The 21609-nt window shown below is 43.4% G+C and overlaps 1 protein-coding gene across 1 annotated transcript; it reads left to right on the forward strand.

Moving 5' to 3' along the window:
* The first annotated feature begins 3826 nt into the window (after positions 1 to 3826).
* On the forward strand, positions 3827 to 5965 carry LOC148149777 (maestro heat-like repeat-containing protein family member 1). Its single transcript, XM_087988546.1, has one exon. It carries the CDS (start codon positions 3827 to 3829, stop codon positions 5963 to 5965), a length of 2139 nt encoding a protein of 712 aa, XP_087844672.1.
* Positions 5966 to 21609: the final 15644 nt, after the last annotated feature.

Genomic DNA, 21609 nt, shown 5'->3' on the forward strand with positions numbered 1-21609 from the left:
TGTTAAGACCCATTTCCCCACTTTCCATTTACCCCACAACAGGCAACTGAAATTAAACAGATTTTCCAATTGTCACTAATGTTTTATTTAAAGACCGAGGACGCTAGTCACGAAGTTTGTTTGAATCTGCTGGGACCTTTCATACCCTACATCTGTTCAAATCTGTCCAGATCCCTCCAGATATGTCCCAATGCTGAACCCGAGCTGCCGATCTGTTATTAAGGGGAGGTCAACCACCCTGGAGAACTCAAAGCAAAATACCCAAAAGGAGCACCTCACTTTCTAATCTGTAAAAAGGGTGTGAAAAGTGGTGTAAACCTGCCTTTCAGCAACTTCTTGTAGTTAAATAAAATAAATCCCCGATATTCCCTTTAATATCAACAAGTAACAGTTAATGTGTTCTCTTAGAGTTAGATAAATAAACAAAACTATTAGCAAACGAAATAAATCCCTTCTAACTATGAACTATCACCAAATAAAACAAGATTCCAATGGAATGTTGTCCAATGTCCCACTCATACAATACAAGAAATAGAATTTGGTCTCTAGAAATTACAGTCAGGTTCCATGTCTTGTGGAATGTTCAGTGCCTCCTCCGTCGGCCTCCAGTCAGGAATGGCTTTTCCTCCAATTCTTCTGTCAGAAATGCCTTCTTTGTCGTTCCTTTGTCAGGAATTATCGATGACTGTGAGAGCCAGTCTCTCTCTCTCTCTCGAGCTGAAGGCTGTTAGCTCTGGCTGATGGCAGGTAGCTCTGGTGTCATTATCCAACTGTCCCCTCTTTTATATCCTTGATGACAATATCAATATTTCTTACAATAGGATTGGGCCTGTGTTGTCAAAACCATCCGATTTAAATTCAACAGGTTTTTGGTTACTAACAGCTCCATTCAAATTGATTTGCGAAATGAAAACCTTGCTGTATTAGCAGGCCCAGGCAGCAGGTTTTACTAACGTTACAAGTAGAAGATCCTTTCTCCGAAATGCTTGGGACCAGCTGTTTTTCAGAATTCAAAATTTTTTGATTTTCACAATAGTGACATTTTTTAAACTTTCACCATTAAACTCTTACTGGAGAAGCAGACTTCTAACTAAGAACATGCTTGGCCACGACCCCGCTAATGTCACATGTGAGAGACAATCATCAAGTAGGTGTTGACTTGGGCATTCATAGAGAAACCCTCAGCCTGTCAGTGCTTGGCCATACCATCCCACGTCGCATCTGAATGACACACATTGAGTGGGTGTCAACTTGGGTTAAGTGTTTGCTCTCCAAATGACCTTGTTAATGAGAAAAAAACTTTACATAAAAAACTTCGGATTTCGGAGCTTTTCTTTTTTTGGATGTTCGGATAAAGAATCTTCCACCTGTTCTGCCGTTTCGATACAAAATGCTTCAGTTCAGGATCTCTTTGTTCTGACAAATGTTCAAGCTGCTCACAGACATCCATTTTAACTCTTAAGCATAAAAACAATCTTTTAAAGGGACCACGCCATGCTTTCTCCATTTTACAACTTTACAATGAAAAAAACACCACATTCTATCTTCCTGCCTCACAGTCTACACTTAGTCTATCCACCTTCACAACAGTTTATTCATTTGTTTTCTTTGATTTTGTTTGAGTTTATTTTTTACTTTGGTCCCTCATTGTCCCTGCCCAAAAGGGGGAATTGCAGACAGAATCATGGGAGAGCCACTTTTTATTTGTTTATTTATTTTTGTATCTCCTCAGAGTGACCAGATTATTATTTATGTTTAACAAAGTCAAGGCAGTTTTATTTTCTGGCCTGTTAGACCAGAGTGGACTTTGCTGTGTGTTTTACCCGGATCTGTCCGTGTCCCGGGTGGGTCTGATCGGGGCAGTGTCGCGGCCTTGGTTTTATTTCATTGTTTATCCCTTTACTTTAAAAGTGTGGAAGGTTGCTTGTCAGACAGGAGGCCTGTCACCAACAGTGTGCACTTTTGGATCACTACATTCAATTCTGGTCTCCCTGTTACATGAAGGATGTTGTGAAAGGGTTAGAGAGTTTGAGCTTTCGGGAGAGGCTGAATGGACTGGGGCTATTTTCCCCAAGGTGTTGGAGGCCAAGGAGTGAAATTATGGAAGTTTATAAAATCATGTGGAGCATGAATAGGGTGAGTCGGCAAGGTCTTTTCCCCAGGGTATGGGAGTTCAAAACCTAAACACATAGGTTTAAGGCAAGCAAGGAAATATTCAAAAGGGAAGTGAGGGGCAACGTTTTCAGGCACAGGGTGGTCCGTGCACCCAACGAGCTGCCAAAGAAATTGTTGGAGGCTGTTATAACGACAACATGCAAAAGGATTCTGGATAGGACTATGAATAGGAAGCGTTTAGAGGGATATGTGCCAAATGCTGGCAAATGGGAGCAGATTAATTTGAGTTAGCTGGTCGGTATGGACGAGTTGTACCGAAGGGACGATTGCCATGCTCGACAGCTCTGTGTCTCTGTGAATCTAAAATGCAGTTGAGAAAAGAATAAATTTCCAGGGCAAAGCACATGAACTCATAATGAATCTGGAACTGAAGTGATTCAGATAGTAAAACAATGTGGTGAACAAATTATTGCAACAGTTTGACTTGAATGACAGGTGATGAGTTGACCCAAGATCAACTTCAAGAGGAAGATCTTAATCCTTCATCTTCCAAAGAAGAAGTGTTATTCCCATTGACAGAGGTAAGACTAAATAAGCAGTAAGCCTGGAGTAACATGATTGAGGATGTGAAATATCTAATTCACCAGCATATCACCCACACAGGGCCAATGAAAATGTCCAACTCACTCAATAAGTCAAATTTAAGCAATTACATACTTCAGCACAAGTAGTTCAACAGTTTGAGAACCAAGATTTGCTTGCGCAAAATGAAGATGAGCTTCATCTGACTCAACAGTTTCCAAACAAACTGCACAGATACAGGATATGATCAAGAAGAAATGATTGAACTCAAATCCAAGATATTGTGAAAAAAAAATGACCATCTTCCACAGAGCTGCCATGTGCTACAATGGACGTTGCTCTGATTAAAGATTCCCCAGATGATGGAACAGGAAGAGTTCCTCAGTGAAGGGAATTTGAGAGAGAAAGGGTTCTCCCAGATAACAGAATGTACCAACGATGCCTTTCAACAGGAATGACACCTATGTTGAGGGATGTTGAAAACAAAAAAAATTTGGAATAATGGTGGACTGAGGGTAACACGGATCTTGCAATTTCTCCTGAGTTTCAGGCTTATTTCGAGATTTACTTCTAGATTTCTGTGTTATGTTATTTCAACCGTATGATATTATTTTGATGCATTTTCAGTTCTTGTGTATAAAAGTGATATTTTGAGAAGTACGGGAATCTAAAATATTTGGAGGGATATAGACCAGGGACAGGCAGCTTGGCCTGGGTGAGTTTGGGATTATTTTCGCCATGACCTGGATGCACTGAAGGAACTGATTCCGTGCTGATTGGCTCTATGATTCTGTGACATGAGCCCACACTCTGTGTCATAATCTCTGTGACTCCTCACGGGATGTTTGTTTTTGAAATTCCCAGCACACGACACCCACTGGGAGCTCAGGACCCCATTACAACTGACGGCCGCTGTCATCACAATGAGAACCATGACAACACATCATCACAGGGTCATACAAAACACAACAAACTGAAGCGATCTGTGCACTTGTGCTGGAGAGACGCCGAGAGAGGAGATCAAGCAAACTGCTCTGGTCAACTGAATTGGTAACATCCCAACTCGAGGGAAAGATTGAAGACAGAGTTCAAGAACAGAATCAAAGGATTTTCACAAGCCGACTCAAAGATGAAGCCTGTTATTGGTGTCTTTTGTGTGGCTATGGAGAAGATCATTGCTGAGACTGAAGACAAGGACGAAATCATCCAGAAGATTGAGGAGGGGATCTTTTCGATGGAAGACAATCAGCGGGAGACCGCTGTACACATCATCTCGGAGATGCTCGTGGTGTTTTCCCGGAGGTTTGATGACAGCAGGGAAGTGCTGGAGAATCTTGTGGGCACGCTGCTTGGAGGACTGCTTCCACGTTGTGCTGACGGTTCCCAAGCTGTGCAACAGATGGCCCTCAGCGCGGTCAGTACCATCCTGTCCATGTACTTAGTGGCTGATGGAGCCAGCCTACAACAATATCAAGAACGTCTGGTGTTTCTGAAGACGCTTCCGGAAGACCTGACGGACCCGGATGAAGGAGCTCAGTTTGAGAAGTGTCATCAGGTGATGGAGCTGATTTGCCAAAGCCTGCCGCGCTGTCAGCTGGACAACCTGCTTCTCATGGTCTGTGGCAGTCTGTCAGACCAAAATCCCAGCTGTGCCCGAGTCGCGTCCTTGCTATTGGAAAACCTCTTCCTGCAAGAGCGAAAACAACTTCAGGACCGGGTCTCAGAGATCCTGCATGTGCTGGGGCTTCATTTGGAGATCATTCCTCACCAGGAGGTGAAAGGGCGTGTCCTACGAGGGATGACTGCTCTGACCTCACAACACTCAGCAGCAGCTATGTCCCAGCTCCTGCTCTGTCGCCCCCCAGGGGACAAGTTCATCCGGGATATGTGGAAAGCAGCAGCTGAGGATAGAGCCTGTCCAGTGAGTACGATCAAACATCTTGTGTACTCACTGGAGGGAAAAAGCTGCCCCGTCCGTGGGAGCATGTACTCGGCCAACGTCTCGCTGACTGCCATCCACGGCTTATATGAGATACTGACTCAGCCCAGGATGGCAGACGTGGTGAGGCCATTGTTCCCACACATTTTCAGTGGCTTACTTATATCACTCACCAGCGGAATGAGTTTCTCTCTGCCCACTGATACAGATATTCAGTCACAGCAGAGAGGATTCACCGCTGGGTTTGATGCTGATATAAGTAGGTCACTGAATGAAAGGTGTGTGAGGTCACTCATGGCCTTGTTTGATCTAATTGGTCAAAGTGACATCTCAGACCAGATGGTGATGGTAGGAGGATGGCAACAGCTACGAGGGGTTGGATTTGATCAGGGGGTTGTTCTGCTGGCCCAGGCAATGACAGCATCTGCAGGTGATGATTTGTTTAAGACCGTACATCGTCTGGTTTCCCAAATCCTTCGGATCCAGGACTGTCAGGCTGTTCCAATAATCATCTTCTTTGGGGAACTCCTGAAAGCTCCTTGCCTTTCCGAACTGGGTCTCACAGACATGGTCATTAACAGCTTAATACGATACCTCTGCTGGTACGACTCCTCACCCGTTAGCCAGTTGCTCTGCATCAGAGCTTTAAGTAACATCGATTTTGGTGCAAGGCAGCGGTGTTGGAGTGTGACCGATGTCTTGGTGAGCCTGTTGGGCAATCCAGAGAACAGCGATGTATTCACCCTTGCGGTGTTGTCTTGCCTTCAGAAAAACATCCTGGAGGCACCAGCAGAAACAATCAGGCCCTTTTTAAATGCAATCCTCTCCAGGATACAGCCACTGTTTGGGGCAGGAAGTGAGCAAGTCTCTGTGGAAGCTCTCCAAATGTTGGAAATATTGGCCATGTTTGGAGAGTCCAGTGATTTCCAGCGACAGCTCCACACCAACATCGTGTCCTTGCTGTTGCACCTGGATACTAAAAGTGAGAAAACCATCCAGTGTTGTAGTGCAGCACTGCAGATGATTTTCTCAGCCACTGGATCCACAAAGGCTTGCTCCTTAGCTGAGAGGTATCTCGAGGCACCAGGCTGGAGTTACCGAAGCTTCCTGAAACGTATTTCACGTCAGCTCGTTGACGATTACCCCGACATGGTGAGTTCCTACATTTCGGACTGTGTATCCTTCAGTTCCAACCAGGACCATCACCGCGATCAAGCAGCGGCCTTAGCAGCATTCCTCACCAAGCAGACCCATCGCTTCCGGATCACCCAATGGACCTCCTGGTGTAAAAGATTAATTTGCAGTTGCTGCTGCATAGTCCCCAAATGAGACCTCAGCACATCAGGTTCAGAATATGGCCCAGACCCTTGTCTTCTCATACCAACTGTTGTGCTCCAGATCCCGATCCTCACCGTCAATAAACAAACAGACCTTCTCAACATCAATGTTTCTGTCACACCAACGGATCGTCTCTGCATCATCTTATGGTCTTCCCATCTTTAACAGCATCTGATCTCTGTCAGGTCCTCAGCAAGTGCTCTCTCTGGAACCTCAACATTGTCTCAGCATTGATCTTCTCCAGATCGTGGACATTATAGGAAGAATTGATCTCCTCCAGATACATACCTTTTCTGAGAAACTGATCCAAAAGTATACAACTTTGTACACTCATCCAGAGTGTGCAGTTCATAAAATCAATAGACCTATCTCTCAGTTATATTTGTACATATTGTAAATATTTAATGTTCTTGTAAATAAAGATTCCGTTTCACTTGAAATAAACTGCAACAGTGTTGTTGTACCAGCACGTGTCACATAAATGCACTCCCATTCTGGGAGTAGTGACTGCTGGACCATTGGGGTCATCTCTCCCCAGGGCAGCGGATGGAGAGAGGGCAAGGCTCGGGGTCTGCACTCACCTTCCCTGACCACGTCTGCAGGATGTAGTACTGGTTTGATCAGCTTCAGAATGGGGCTTTAGAGCTTCGGTGTGGTCACCTGGCAGCTGAAGTGTTTCTGACTGGCAGCTGAAGTGTTTCTGACTGACACTGATCACCAGTCAGTGGTAGTCAAAGATTCAGGAAAGCCCCATGGTGCATCTCACTCAGAGAGAGTGACGGCTCCTCTGGGGGTGCAGCCAGAGCTCAGTTACACAATGTGGGGATCAGAAAGAACGGGAGAACAACAGTGGTGGGGATCTCAGTCCTGGGGGGCACTCACAGGTATTTCTGCAGGTCTGGACGATAACAACTTAGGGCCTGAACTCTTATTTGTTGGTGACTGTACGCCAGTGTCTTTAGCCTGGAACTGTTTGGAGCCTGGGATCTTCCAATGCTACTATTTCCAGACTGCAACCTGTATCATCTGCCAGTGACTTGCCTTTGGGATTTGGGCAACTCTTGTTTAAGGTCTGTGACTTGGGACTTACACCAGCCTAAGGCACTGTGTTGATTGGTAGGGCCGAACACGATGGCTCAGTGGTTAGTACTCTTGCCTCACAGCACCAGTGACTCTGGTACAATTCCAGCCTCCAGCAATTTCCTGTGTGGAGTTTGCATATTCTACCCGGGTCTGTGTGTCTGCCTCCGATAGTCCAAAGATGTTCAGGTTTGGTGGATTGGCTAAACTGCCCAGTGTCCAGGGATACGTCGGTTAAGTGGATTAGTTGTAGGGGATGCAGGCTTACAGGGATAAGGTAGGGGGTTGAGTTTGGCCTGCTATCCGGAGAGTCAGTCTAGAACTGTTGGGCCGAAAGGCCTATTTCCACATTTTAGGGCTTCTCGGAAGACTCAGTACTAGAATCAGATTTTAAGAGTTTTAGTATTTTTGTTTGCTTTGTGCAAGGGGAGGTAGTGGTCCTGGTTTTGGGGGGGGGGGGGGTGGGGGGCGAAGGTGTACCTAAGGTAACTGTGGGGTGTTATAAAACAACAAGTTGAGTAAGAGCCAGTCATTCCTATGTGGGGGTGTGGCATCCTCCATTTTCGGGAGCAGTGAGAGTGAGGAGCAGGGAACTGGTGGGAAGGTAAATTTCCCTCGAAAAGGACTTAACTTGAGAGTCAGCAGCCTCCATCTTCAGCAGGAGCAGTCAACTTGTGCTCCAGGGAGGTGAGTGAATTGATATATTTGGACAGCGGCTAAACGTGGGCAGAGCAAAGAAGCATTAGAAGTTAATTAACTCTAAATTAATAAAGTAATTAATAAAGTAGAGATGGCTGGGCAGGTGAGGTGCTGCAGCTGTATGATGTGGGAGCTGGCTGATCCCGTTGTGAATGGCAGTGACCACATCTGCAGCAAGTGTTAGTTGTTGGAGGATCTCCGGCTCAGAGTTGATGATTTGGATTCTGAACTTCAAACACTGTGGCATATCCAGGAGGGGGAGAGTTACCTGGATGCTTTGTTTCAGGAGCCTGTCACACCTGGTAGATTAAATAATTCAAATTCAGTTAGTGATCAGGGACGACATGGTGTGACTGCGAGTGAGGCAGTTGGGGGATCCTGAGTTCAGGAATGGAGTAGCCTCAGCTCTTGACCTTATCCAACAAGTATGGGATACTTGTTCCTTGTCTGGATGAGGAAAAGGACTGCTCGCAGGATGAGCCAGCTGACAACGGCACCATGGTGTAGAAGACCATTCAAGAGAGGGGAGCAAAAAGACAAGTGGTAGTTATAGGGGATTCTATAATTAGGGGGATCGATAGTATCCTTTGCAAGCCGGATCAGGAGTCCCACATGGTGTGTTGTCTGCCTGATGCCAGGATGCAAGACATCTCCGATCAGCTTGAAAGGATATTGGAGTGGGAAGGGGAGGATCCAGTTGTTGTGATCCGCACTGGGACAAACAACGTCGGCAAGGCTAGGAAGGAGCACATTTTTGAGGATTATCAAGCACTCGGAACAAAATTAAGGAACAAGCCCTCAAGGCTGATAATCTCTGGATTAGTGCCAAAGCAACATGCAAATTGGCTTAGAGGTAAGAAAATTAAAGAAGTAAACATGGCTGAGGGTGTGGTGGGGGAAAGAGGGGTTCCATTTCATGGGACTTTGGCATCAGTTTTGGACCTGGGGGGATCTGTACCAATGGGACGGTGTCTACCTGAACTGACCTGGTACCAGTGTTCTAGTGAAAAGGATAAATGAAGTGGTCACTGGGACTTTAAACCAGTGAGTTGGGGGAAGGGAAAGTGAAAACGGCAGTATGCTGATAAGTAAAATGGTAAGCAGCAGGTTCGCTTGTGCGCAAGAGGGTTTAACTTCAAGACAGACTGTGAAAGAAGTAAAAAGAAAGGATAACTCAGGAGATATTATTGGAGATGTTGGAAATCATGAGGGGTGGAAAGCTCACATAAGGGCACTTTACCTGAAAGCTCATAGCATTTGTAACAAGGCTGATGGGTTCATGGCACAAATCATCATGAATGAAAATGATTTGGTAGCTATTATGGAGACAAGGTTACAGGATGGTCACAATTGGGAGTTAAATATCCAGGGGTATCAGACGATTTGGAAGAACAGACAGGAAGGTAAGGGAGATGCTGTAGACCTGATATTCAGGGTGGTGATGATATAGGTTCTACGGAGAATATGATTGAATCCTTTCAGTTGGAAATGAGAAATTCTAAGGAAAAAAAATCAATGATAGGCATAGTCTATAAGCCACCAAATAATATCATAATGGGCTGGCAGTAAATAAAGCAATAACTAATGCCTGTAAAAATAGTACAGCTGTTTCAATGGGGGTTTTTAGTCCACATGACAATTAGCCAAACCAGCTCGGTCAGGGTAGCCTTGAGGAGGGTTTTGTTGTGTGTATCCATGACTGTTTTCTAGAACAGTATATAAAGGAACCAACGAGGGAGCAAGCTATCTTTAGATTTGGTCCTGTGTAATGAGACAGGAATAACTAATGACCTCATATTTTGGGATTCTCTTGGAAGGAGCAATCATAGCATGGTTGAATTTAGAAAATGCAGATGGAGGTTGTAAAGATAAAATCAAATACCAGGGTCCCGTGCTTGAAAAAATGGAACTGCAATAGAGTGAGGGAGGACTTGGCTAAAGTAGACTGGAAACCAAGGTTTTATGGTGGAACAGTTGATGAGCAGTGAAGGAATTTCAAAGCAATTTTTCAAAGTGCTCAGCAGAAATATATTTTGGTGAAAAGGAGGGACTGTAAGAAAAGGGGTAATCTGCCATGGGTGTCTCGGGAAATAAGGGAGGCTATCAAATTGAAGAGAAGGCATACAACATGGCCAAGAACAGCAGAAAACCAGAAGATTGGAAAACTTTAAAGGCTAACAAGAAAGCCACGAAAAGAGATTGGAAGAAAAGTAAGATAGAATGTGAGGAAAAAAAAATCTAGCACAGAATATGAAGACAGATTGCAAACGTTTCTACAAATATGTAAAACAAAGAGTGGTTGAAGTAAATATTGGTCTTCATAGGATGAGAAGGGGCATTTAGTCATGGGATATGATGAACTGGCTGAGGCTTTGAGCAGCTATTTTGTATCGGTCTTCACAGTGGAGGACAATAATAATATACTAGTAATTGACAAAGAGACAAAGGTAGGTGAGGACCTGGAAACAATCATTATTACAGAAGTGGTATTGGGCAAGCTAATGGAGCTAAGTCTCCTGGCCCTGATGGATTGCATCTCAATGGACTAAAAGAAATAGCAAGTGCACTTGGTAATTTTCCAAAATTCGCTGGGCTCTGGAGCAATTCCAGCAGATTGGAAAACAGCAATTGTGACACAACTGTTTAAAAAGGGAGGTGGACAAAAGATGGGGAATTATAGAGGGGTTAGCTTTGCCTCTGTAGTAAGGAACATGCAAGGCATCTAAATAGATATTGTCCCGTTGGGCAGACACAGCATAGATTTATGAAGGAGAGGTCACGCATAACCAATCTTTTCGAATGCTTTGAGTACATTATGAGCAAGGTGGACAATGGAGGCCCAATCGATGTGGTCTCCCTTGATTTCTGAAAGGCCTTCAACAAGGTACCACACAAGAGGCTGCTGCATGAGATAAAGATGCATGGTGTTCGAGGTAAAGTATTAGCATGGACAGAGGATTGGTTGACGAATAGGAAGCAATGAGTGGGGATAAATGAGTGCTATTGGTATGCTTCAGTGATCAGTGTTGTTAACGCAATTCTTCACAATTTACGTAGGTGATTTGGAGTTGGGGATAACGTGTAATGTGTCAATGTTTGCAGTTAACACTGAGATGAGTGGCAAAGCAATGTGTGCAGAGAACTGTGAAACTTTGCAGAGGAACATAAATACTTGAAGTGGGCAAAGGTCTGGCCGATGGAATACAATATTAATAAATGTGAAGTCATCCATTTTGGTAGGAGTACAGTAAAAAGGAGTATGACTTGAATGGTTGAAGGTTGCAGCATGCTGCTATGCAGAGGGACCTGGGTCTCCTTGTGCATGAATTACCGAAGTTTGGTCTGTAGGTACAACAGGTAATTTGGAAGGCAAATGGAATTTTGCCTTTCATTGCTAAAGAGATTGAGTTTAAAAGCATGGAAGTTATGTTGCAGCTGTACAAGGTGCTGGTGAAGCCACACCTGGAATATTGTGTGCAGTTTTGGTCTGCTTATTTGAGAAGGGATGTACTGGAACTGGACGGGGTGCAGAGGAGAGGTTCATGAGGTTGATTCTGAAGTTGAGGGGGTTGGCTAATGAGGAGATACTGAGTAGTCTGGGATTATATTCACTGGTATTTGGAAGAAAGTGGGGGAGGTGATCTAATAGAAACATATAAAATTATGAAGGGAATTGATAAGACAGATGTAGAGAGGATGTTTCCACGGCAGGTGAAACCAAGACCAGAGGGCATAGGCTCAAGATTAGAGGGAGCAGATTTCGGACTGAATTGAGAAGGAACTTCTTCACCTCCAGGGTTGTTAATCTGTGGAATTCCTTGTCCAGTGAAGTAATTGACACTACTTCAGTCAAGGATTTTAAGGCAAAGAGAGATTTTTGTTTCAACAATAAAGGAATTAAGGGATATCGTGAGAGCATGGGTAAGTGGAACTCAAGGTTATTTTATCTAATGTCTCCCTCTTTGTTCTGTCTGAGCTCCTTCTCCACCACCTCCGCCAGCCCGGGTGGGTAAAGTTGAATGTCATGTCACGATTGCTCAGTCTCAAGGAGGCCCGCTTGAGACGTGGTTATTCCTGCTGGTTATAAGGGTTTGTCTGCCTGACCCGGGAGGTGGTCCGGGAGGGCACCTTCCTTTGAGTGCTGCTTACTGGGTGTTCTAGTTGATGGAGCCTGTGTTATGTCATGCCTGCAAGGAGGTGAGGCACATCCGGAGGAACTGCCTTGCCTCAGAGACCGGTGTAGATGCAAAGTTTAGATTGGGATGCAGGAAGTCAGAATTTGATGTTTGTAAAATGGGGAAAGCATTCTGTGGTCCCATTAAAAGATGATGCTTTTTTGTGCCTAGAGATTTAAAGCAGTACATAGAGAGCCCAAGCAGAAGCATTTGCATTGAAAGTCATATCATTAGCAAAGCAAGCATCAGTTATTACCAAGATAAGTCTTTTGAATTTAGCGACTTGATTTGATAAAGGTACTTTGATACTAAAGACCGATTAAATGTAAATCTGATGGTTTTGACAACATAGGACCACTTCTATTATAAAGGATATCAATATATTTATCAAGGACATAAAAGAATGGGCAGTCAGATAAAGACTTCAGAGATTACAGCCATCTGCCAGAGCTAAGAGCTCTCAGCTCGCACGCTCTCTCTCTCTCGCTCTCTCTCTCTCGCTCTCTCTCTCTCTCTCTCTCTCTCTTTCTCTCTCTAGAGTGAGAGAGAGAGAGAAAAACTGGCTCTCACAATCATCATGTGTTCGAGAAACAAGCTTCAAAATAACAGAATTTAAAGAAAACAGGGAAGATGTTCCTGACAGAAGAACGACGCAGGAGACACAGAATAATTCTGTAAGACACTTAACCTGGCAGTAATTTCGAGAGACTAAATTCTGTTTTTGTTGGATGAGTGAGCCTTATGTTTATTAGAAAAGCAAACCATTAGAATCTTGTTTTATTTGGGAAAATTAGTCGTTGGAAGGGATGTATTTGGTTTGTTAATAGTTCAGCTAATTTGTTCACTGTTAGAGTTAGTTAAATAAATTGTTACTTGTTGATTTGAATGTGAGTGTCAGGGATTTATTTTATTGAAACACTGGAATTTGTTGAAAGGCAGGTTACATCAGTTTTCATACATTTTTTTACACATTAAAGTATGTGGTGCACCTTTTAGTGTTTTGGTTTTAGTTCTCAGAAAGGGGTCAACTTCTGCTTTACAACAGACTGATGACTCTAGTCCAGGATCTAGACAGATTTTTTTCCAAATTTAGGATTCAAAAGGTCCCAGCAGATTTGAACAGACCTCTGGACTAAGGTCCTAGATCTTAAAATAAAACGCAAGTCAGAACTGGAAAATCTGTTTAATTTTGGTTGCTTGTTGTTGGTTAAATTGAAAATGGGGAAATGGCTCAGAGCATTGCAAAAGGGGTTCAGGAGCAAAGATGCTTCTCAAATTTGCCAAGAAAGTTTAGAAAAATCAGAAAAAGTTGACACTTGTAGAATGAGCAAAGAAGCTGAAATTGGGTTTAATGAGGAATAATTAGAAAGCTGAAATTGTAACGGAGTTAGCGATGCATTTAAGTATTCCAGACAAACAGAGTTTAGATCAGAGTGGTGCTGGAAATGACAGCAGGTCAGGCAGCATCCACGGAGCAGGAAAATCGATGTTTTGGGCTAAAGCCCTACAGTCAAGTACAGTGGAATTCGAGAAAATTAAACTGCAAGTAAGACAATTCGAGTTAGAAAGGGAACTAAAACATTATGACTTACAGTTAAAAGTTGAGGAAACAGAGCAGGCGGGGAAGGGCCTTGCAGAAGGAAGGAAAAAGTGAGAGAGAAATCTACAAAAGTTAACAATTAGACAGGAAAGTTGGTTCAAAAGGATAGAGATGAAGGTAGGTTTAGTGAGGAGGACGGTGATGAGCTAAATCACTGTAGCCAAAGGCCGGGTGCAGACTTATTTAAATATATCTAAGCATTACCTACATATGATGAGAAGGATACAGAAGCCTTTTTCATCTCAATTGAGAAAATGTCTAAACAATTAAAGTGGCCAGTAACCATGTGGGCTTTGTTGATCCAAACAAAGTTAGTGAATTGTGTACAGTGCTGTCAGAGTCGGTGTCAGGATATATGAAGAAGTAAAGAAGTCTATGTCGAGTGCCTAACAAGTGGTACCAGAAGGGTACAGACAATGGTTCAGAAATGTAAGAAATGTACCATGTCAGACTTTTAGTGAGTTTGAAAGAATTAAACAGAGCAATTTCAAGAGGTAGTTGAGAAAAGTAAAAATAGAAAAGATGTGAGGCTCTAAAAGATGTATTCTGCTGGAGAAGTTTAAAAAGTCACTTCCAGAATTGATGACAACTCATGTTGAGGAACAGTAAGTGAAAACAGCAAGAAGAGCTGAAGAGATGGTAGATGAATATGCAAATATACATAAATCGAAATCCAGCTTCTGACAGCAATTTTGTTCCGTGAGGGATAGAAATTGTGAAAGAGGGAGACCCTCCAATAAAAAAACAACTGGGAACAGTCTACCACGATGAATAAAGAAAATCAAGAGGGTGGAAAAGAGGTGAAAGACCTCAGGTTTTTTTCCTGCAATAAGATGAGACACAAGGTCACAGTGCTGGTGGTTTAAGAAAGGCACTGGGAAGAAGAATGTGGTTACGAGTGGGATTTAAACTAGTCAGATTAGTTAGGGCAGTGAAGGAAATCTCAAGGGAAGTTGAGGAGCTGAAGGAGAGTGCACAGCCTAGTCACAGGCTGGATAGTAAGATAGTGCTTGATCTTTTCAAAGAGGTCGCCTGTGTGGGTAAGGTTTACTCAGGTAGTTTAGGGGGAATAGATAATAAACATAAAATATTGTGAGGTATGGAAATAGTCTGTGTCTAATAATGAGAGATGAAAATAATGGCAATCCTTCTGAAATATTGTCTGAGTGTATGGTAATCTGTGGAATAAATGGAAAGATGAGAAGTGGTATTCCCCTGTGTAAGATAAGGTTAGAAAGTCCAATCAAGATTGGGGAAGTGATAGTGGGAGAAAGTGAGGACTGCAGATGCTGGAGATCAAAGTTGAAACTTTATTGCTGGAACAGCACAGCAGGTCAGGCAGCATCCAGGGAACAGGAGATTCGACGTTTCGGGCACAGGCCCTTCTTCAGGAATGATTCCTGAAGAAGGGCCTGTGCCCGAAACGTCGAATCTCCTGTTCCCTGGATGCTGCCTGACCTGCTGTGCTGTTCCAGCAATAAAGTTTCAGAAGTGATAGTGGGAGTGACGGGAAAATTGTCTATTCCAGGAATCCAGTTAATCCTTGGAAATGATATAGCCGGATCACAGCTGGGAATTGGCCCATTGTAGTGGTTCAGAAATGTAAGAAATGTGCCATGTCAGACTTTTAGTGAGTTTGAAAGAATTAAACAGAGCAATTTCAATAGGTAGTTGAGACAAGTAAAAATAGAAAAGATGTGAGGCATCTCACATGCCTCACATGTGAGGCATGTGAGAAACCAAAAGAAAACCAGGGAACTGAGGAGTTAAAAGAAAAGATGAAGGTTATGATGTCGAGTCAGCTGACACTCTGATTAGGTAGTAAAGGAAAAACCTGAGCAGGTAGAGGATCAGGCAGAGGTGTTTAGTTCTGAAAGATCAATGGAGTTAGAACAAAAATATGAGACAATAAAGGTTATTATCATAAAACCTTCTCGGAAAAAGAATCAGTGTATTTCAGAAAGCTATTATCTTAAGGATAAAATCTTAAGGTGGAAATGGAGACCTTGGCAGATTAGCACAGATGAGGTGTGTGAAGTTCACCAGATACATTGCTGGTAGAATACAGATAGGAAGTACACAAATTGCCTGGAGTATATCATGTAGAAGTGAGGAAGACTCGGGCTAAGATGTTGAAACATGTTTATTGGTCTAGATTACATAAAGATGTGGTTGAAGTTTGCCATAACTTTCCTACATGTCAGATGGCAAGAAAACCACAGGCATTGATGCAACCAGAACCTTTGGTGCCACTTCTCATTTGAAGAACCTTTTGCATGAATTATAATCGTGTAGACCCCCCCCCCCCCCCCTCCTTAAAACCAGAGGTGGGAACCAGAATTTCCTAACCATAATGGATGTGTCCACTAGGTTTCTGGAAGCAATTCCATTCTGGAATTTCAAGGCAAAAATGTTGTAGAAGAGTTGCATGCTTTCTTTACCCATTATAGATTACTCAGAGATTCAGTCAGACCAAGGGCCCAATCTCACTGCCAAATTATTGAAGGCGGTCATGGATAGTTTATGCATCAAATGCGGACCATGGTGAATCTCTGGTATCCTTGGAAAAATAGCATCAGCACCTAAAGACCATGTTGAGGGTTTATTGCCAGGATGACCCAAACAATTGGGTTAAATGTATCCCCTTTATATTACTTGCTACTCGAGATTCTCCAAATGAATCAACTGTGTTTACTCCATTTGGATTGATATTTGGACAAAGTAAGACAACCTTTAAAATTAAGGAAAAGCTGATAATTAAGGAAAAGTCAGAGATCTTACAGTTGGATTATGTATCTGAGGTCAGAGACAGATTAAACAGAGTAGGTGAATTAGCTGGACAATATTTGAAGGTGATCTGTCGCTTATTGAACAAAGAAGCAGATAAGAAATCTAATAGTTGTATGTTTGCCTGTGTGGATGAAGTACCGGTGCTGTTACCAATGGCGGGAGATCCCTTCAAAGCAAGGTTTAGTGATGCGTGCCAGATTGAGAAGTAGTTAAGTCAGGGGAGTTATCTGATAAAGGTGCCAGGTAGGAAACAAAATTATTGAGTATATCATGTGAACATGCAGAGACAATACTATGACAGGGTAAGGGAGCTAGAAAAACAGGTATTAGCTACTGCCACTCAGAGTGAGGAAGAAAATCCAGGTGATTTGGATTTTGATGTGCCTCAAAATGAACTGAATAATAACAAAGTCATCAAGTAATGGGATAAGGCAGTGAGCTTTCTGTCCCAGGAACAGAGAACTGAATTGAAATATTTGTTACAGTCCTTGAGAATCAATGTAGAAATAGAATGGGGAGGTGTAATGCCATAGTACATGAGGTTGACATAGAGAATGCTGTTCCGATAAAACAACACCCCTACAAGCTTAATCCTCTCAAAGCAGCCCAGGGTTAGAAGGAAGTGCAAGCGATGTTCCAAGAAGACTTGATAGAGATAAGTCAAAGTAAGTGGAGTTCACTGATTGTGTTGGTTCCGAAGTTTGGTGGTACTCAATGATTTTGCATAGATTATCAGAAGGTCAACACTAGGACTAAATTTGATTCACACCCAATTGCAACACTGGAGTATTGTGTGGAAAACATAAGACAAGCCACTTAAATCATAAAGTGGGACTTGCTTCACGGTTCCTGGCAATTACCATTGTTGGAGAAAGTGAGGTCTGCACACGCTGGAGATCAAAGCTGAAACTTTATTGCTGGAACAGCACAGCAGGTCAGGCAGCATCTAGGGAACAGAAGATTCGACGTTTCGGGCACATGCCCTTCTTCAGGAAGGGCATGTGCCCGAATTACCATTGCTGGACAGAGCAAAAGTAGTTTCTGCTTTTGGAGCCCCAAATGGGATTTTTCAATTTAAAATGATGCCCTTTGGAATGAAAAATGCACCAGCCACTTTTCTAAGGCTTCTGAACAGGGTTGAAGCAGGATGAAGATTAGATTCCCTACAATGTGTGAACAGGCCCTTTGACCCAACAGGTGCACACCGACCCTCCGAAGAGTAACCCACCCAAACCCCTTTTCCCTCTGATTAATGCACCTAATTGACAATATAAGCACGGCCAAGTCATTTAACCTGCACATCTTTGGACTGTGGGAGGAAACCGGAGCACCTGGAGGAAACCAACTCAGACACATGCAAACTCCACACAGACAGTCTCCCAAGCTTGGAATCGAACCTGAGACGCTGGCTCTGTGAGGCAACAGTGCTAGCCACTGAGCCACTGTGCCGCCCCCGGCAGGAAAGACAGTGGAACAGCAATGGTAGGAGTTTCAGGTAGTAATTCAGTAGACACAGCAAAGGTTCGTCCTGAGGAAAAGGAAGCACAGTACAGGGAGGATGTGGCAACCATGGCTAACTAGTGTTATGGACTAAGCCAGACCACTCAAAACATGCTTAAGCAGAGAGCTCAGACCATAACTTAGTAATTTGTTTCAGTAAGTGTACAGAGATAATTACCCGGATTAAGTTAGCTAGGTTGAGTACTAGATTTTAAAACAGACAAAATGTTATTCACAAAGTTACACAATGAAACACAAAGAATAGAATAGAGAACCCTGACAGAACTCAGCCTATCCAACTGGAATAAATTATGTTGTTCTGAATATACACAACAGTCCCAAAAAGCAAACTCCCTTTTAAAAACCAGTATAAATGGAACACATGCTTACAGGTTGATGTTAAAGGGCAGAAAGAGAGAGAGCTTCCACTCAGCTCCCTGTTGAACTTTTCACCAGGTCTGACTGAACTAAAACTGCTCAGCTCAGCTGGAGAGCTGACCACTCCCCTTTCATTATACAGATCACTTCTAAAACATGACCACTTTGCCTGAAGTCTCATCTGTTTACATATAAACAAAAAGCCTCTCAAATCGTTTTCATCTCTTTACCAAACCAGTCTGATCAGAGCCTGGCCCAGTTTATTGCCCCTCTAGGGAAAAAAGTCAAGGTAGAGTCCTCTTGACCTGAGGAACAGCTTTCAGGAAAAAAAGGGACGAGCTTTGTGACATTCGGAAAGTCATGGACAGCTTAACAGCAAATGAGAAAACAGATAATGTGGTGAAGGGCAGTGGGAAACCAGAAGATTGGGAAGTTTACAAAGATCAACAGAGGGCATCAAGAAAACAATAAAAAGGGAGAAGATTAAATGTGAGGGTAAGCTAGCCAGTAATATAAAGGAAGGCTGAGAGTTTCTTCAGATAGATAAAGGGCAAAAGAGAGGCAAAAGTGGACATTGGACTACAGGAAAATGATGTTGAAATTTAGTAGTGGGGAACAAGGAAATGGCTGAGCATCTGAATAATTATATCACATCAATCTTCACTGTGGGAGAGACGAGTAATATCCCAAACATTCAAAAGAGTGAGGGGAAAGAGCTGAGTATGATGGCCATCATCAAGAGAAGGTGCTAGAAAAACTGAATGGCCTGAAGGTGGATAAATCACCTGGACCAGATGGACTGCACCCCAGAGTTCTAAGGGCGATACCTAATAAGATAGTGGAGGCGTTGGTTACAATCTTTCAGGAATCACCGGAATCAAGAAGGTGCCAGAGGAGAAGACAGAAAATTAGCCTAACCTCCGTTGGGGATAAAATCCTGGAATCAATTGTGAAGGATGAGATTTCTGAATACTTGGAAGTGTATCATAAAATAGGGTAAAATCAGCATCACTTCATAACAACAGGAGGTCATGCCTTACAAATGTATGAGAATTCTTTGAGGAAGTAATAAGCAGGTTAGACCAAGGAAAGCCAACGGATGTTATCTACCTGAACTTCAAGAAGGTCTTTGACAAGATGCCACACAGAAGGCTACTGAGTAAGAGAAGGGCCCATGGTGTCAGAGGCAAGGTGCAAGCATGGATGGAAGCTTGGCTGTCTGGCAGAAAAAAGAGCGAGGAGAAAAGGGTCCTTCTCAGGATGGCAGCTGGTGACAGTTGGTGTTCCCCAAGGCTCAGTGATGAGAACACAATTTTTCACTTTATACATTAATGATCTGGATGAAGGAACTGAAAGCATACTGGATAAATTTGCAGATGATACAAAGTTAGTTAGAGGGACAGATAACATTGAAGAGATGGAGAGGCTGTAGAAAGATTTGGACAGATTAGGAGAGTGGGCAAAGAAGTGGCAGATGAGGTACAATGTGGAAAAGTGGGTGGTGATGTACTTTTGTAGGAAGAATAGAGGCATGGACTATTTTCTAAATGGGGAGAGAATTCAGAAGTCTGAAGTGCAAAGTCAATTGGGATTTTTAGTCTTCGATTTTCTCAAGGTAAACTTGTAGTTGAGTCAGGAGTTAGGAAGGCAAATGCAATGACAACATTTATTTTGAGAGGACTTGAAAATAAAAACAAGGATGTACTTCTGATGCTCTATAAAGCTCTGGTCAGACCACATTTGAGTACTGTGTCCAGTTTTAGGTCCCATTTCTCAGGAAGGATACTGGCCCTGGAGTATGTTCAGAGGACATTTATGAGAATAGTTCGAGGAATGAAAAGCATAACATCTGAGGAACGTTTGAGGACTTTGGGTTTAAACTCAGTGGAGTTCAGAAGGATGAGGGGGATATCTAATTGAAACATGCAGAATACTGAATGGCCTAGACAGAATAGATGTCGGGAAAATGTTTCCATTCATAAGAGACACTAGATGTTGAGGGCATACCCCTAGGCTAAAGGGAAGACCTTTTAGAACGGAGATAAAGAGAAACTTCTTCAGCCAGAGAATGGTGAATCTATGGAATTCATTGCCATAAAAGGCTGTGGAGGCAAGGTCATTGAATAAATTTAAGACTGAGATAGATAGGTTCTTGAGTATCAAGGAGATTAAAGGTTATGGGAGAAAGTGGGAGGATGGTGTTGAGAATCGTATCAGACATGAGTGAATGGTGGAGCAGACTCAATGGGCTGAATGGCCTAATTCCTGGTCTTAGGTCTTATGGTCTAATTGTGTCACCTACATGGATGACTTGATGATCTTTCGCCATTTGTGGAAAGATCACATGGAGCATTTGGCAGAGCTCTTTGAGAGACGAAGGAAGGCAAAGTTGATCATAATCAGAGCTTGGAGTGTCCAGCATTGACTGCATCTCCATTTCCAGGGCATATGCCTCCTGTGTTCTGAAGTCCTCCATGCAGCAAGTGCAGTTTTCTGATCACAACCTGGTCTGAGCAGAGCACGGTCCATTTAGCACCGGAGTGAGGACCGTGTACTTGCACTTTAACAAGCTGCTGCAAGATGACAAGTAGTTCCGGGACTCGTTACATCACTTCTGGACTGGATGGGGAAGGAAGCAGGGAGGCTTTGGATCTCATTGAGTACCGGGATGGATAGGTGAGATTACGGGTGTGGATCCTTCAGGATCTCAACCGTGGTGGCTCACTGTTAAAAATACATAGGGTTCTGCCAGCAGCTCTTTGTGCCGCTGATTGATGATGAATCCCTCGTCTCAGATCTGGAAAGCATCAGGGCATGAGTGTTGTCCTACATAATGTGATTGTGAGTCACAAACCAATTGGTGGCAGCCAAGTTGTGGTACTGGCTGGTCAGTTTGGTCCTGGCTTCCTCACCACCATCCAGTAAAAACTCACTGGGTTTTTCTGGGACAAGAGACAGCGCTGAGTCACTGCTGTCTCCCACTTGAGGAGGGTGGTCAGCCGCTGGTGTGACATTGCACCCAGGTAACGATGTTCCACCTTCAGACCCTGTAGTGATACCTTTACATTGAGTCTCATGACAAATTTCTTCCATCAAGTGCACAACCTCTGTTCCAACAGGCAATTCCTGTTCGTGGATTGGTCCCAGTCTCAGGTCACCTTTAGGGATTGTCTGGTTTCTATCTGAACCTGATCACTGTCTGGGATACATTCAGCTCGAGTCGGAGCTTTTCACCCTGTGAGAGAGCTGGCTCTCATCAGGGAGCCCTGCTCAGGAACAGGTTTCTGAACATGGTTTGCTCTGGCTGGGGGAGGAGAGAGCTTGGGTTACAGGGATGACCAGAGTCGGGGACCCACTGGATGGCAGAGGAGTGGACTGGCTGACACTGACAAGATTGACTGCGAGGGTGTCGG

This window comes from Chiloscyllium plagiosum, unplaced genomic scaffold, assembly GCF_037043375.1.
Source record: "Chiloscyllium plagiosum isolate Xiang-an unplaced genomic scaffold, Cpla_swu_hap1 HiC_scaffold_6, whole genome shotgun sequence".
NCBI lineage: Eukaryota > Metazoa > Chordata > Chondrichthyes > Orectolobiformes > Hemiscylliidae > Chiloscyllium > Chiloscyllium plagiosum.

Excerpts from the sequence above, each read along its gene's own strand:
- LOC148149777 (XM_087988546.1), top strand. The coding sequence starts at position 3,827 with ATGAAGCCTGTTATTGGTGTCTTTTGTGTGGCTATGGAGAAGATCATT.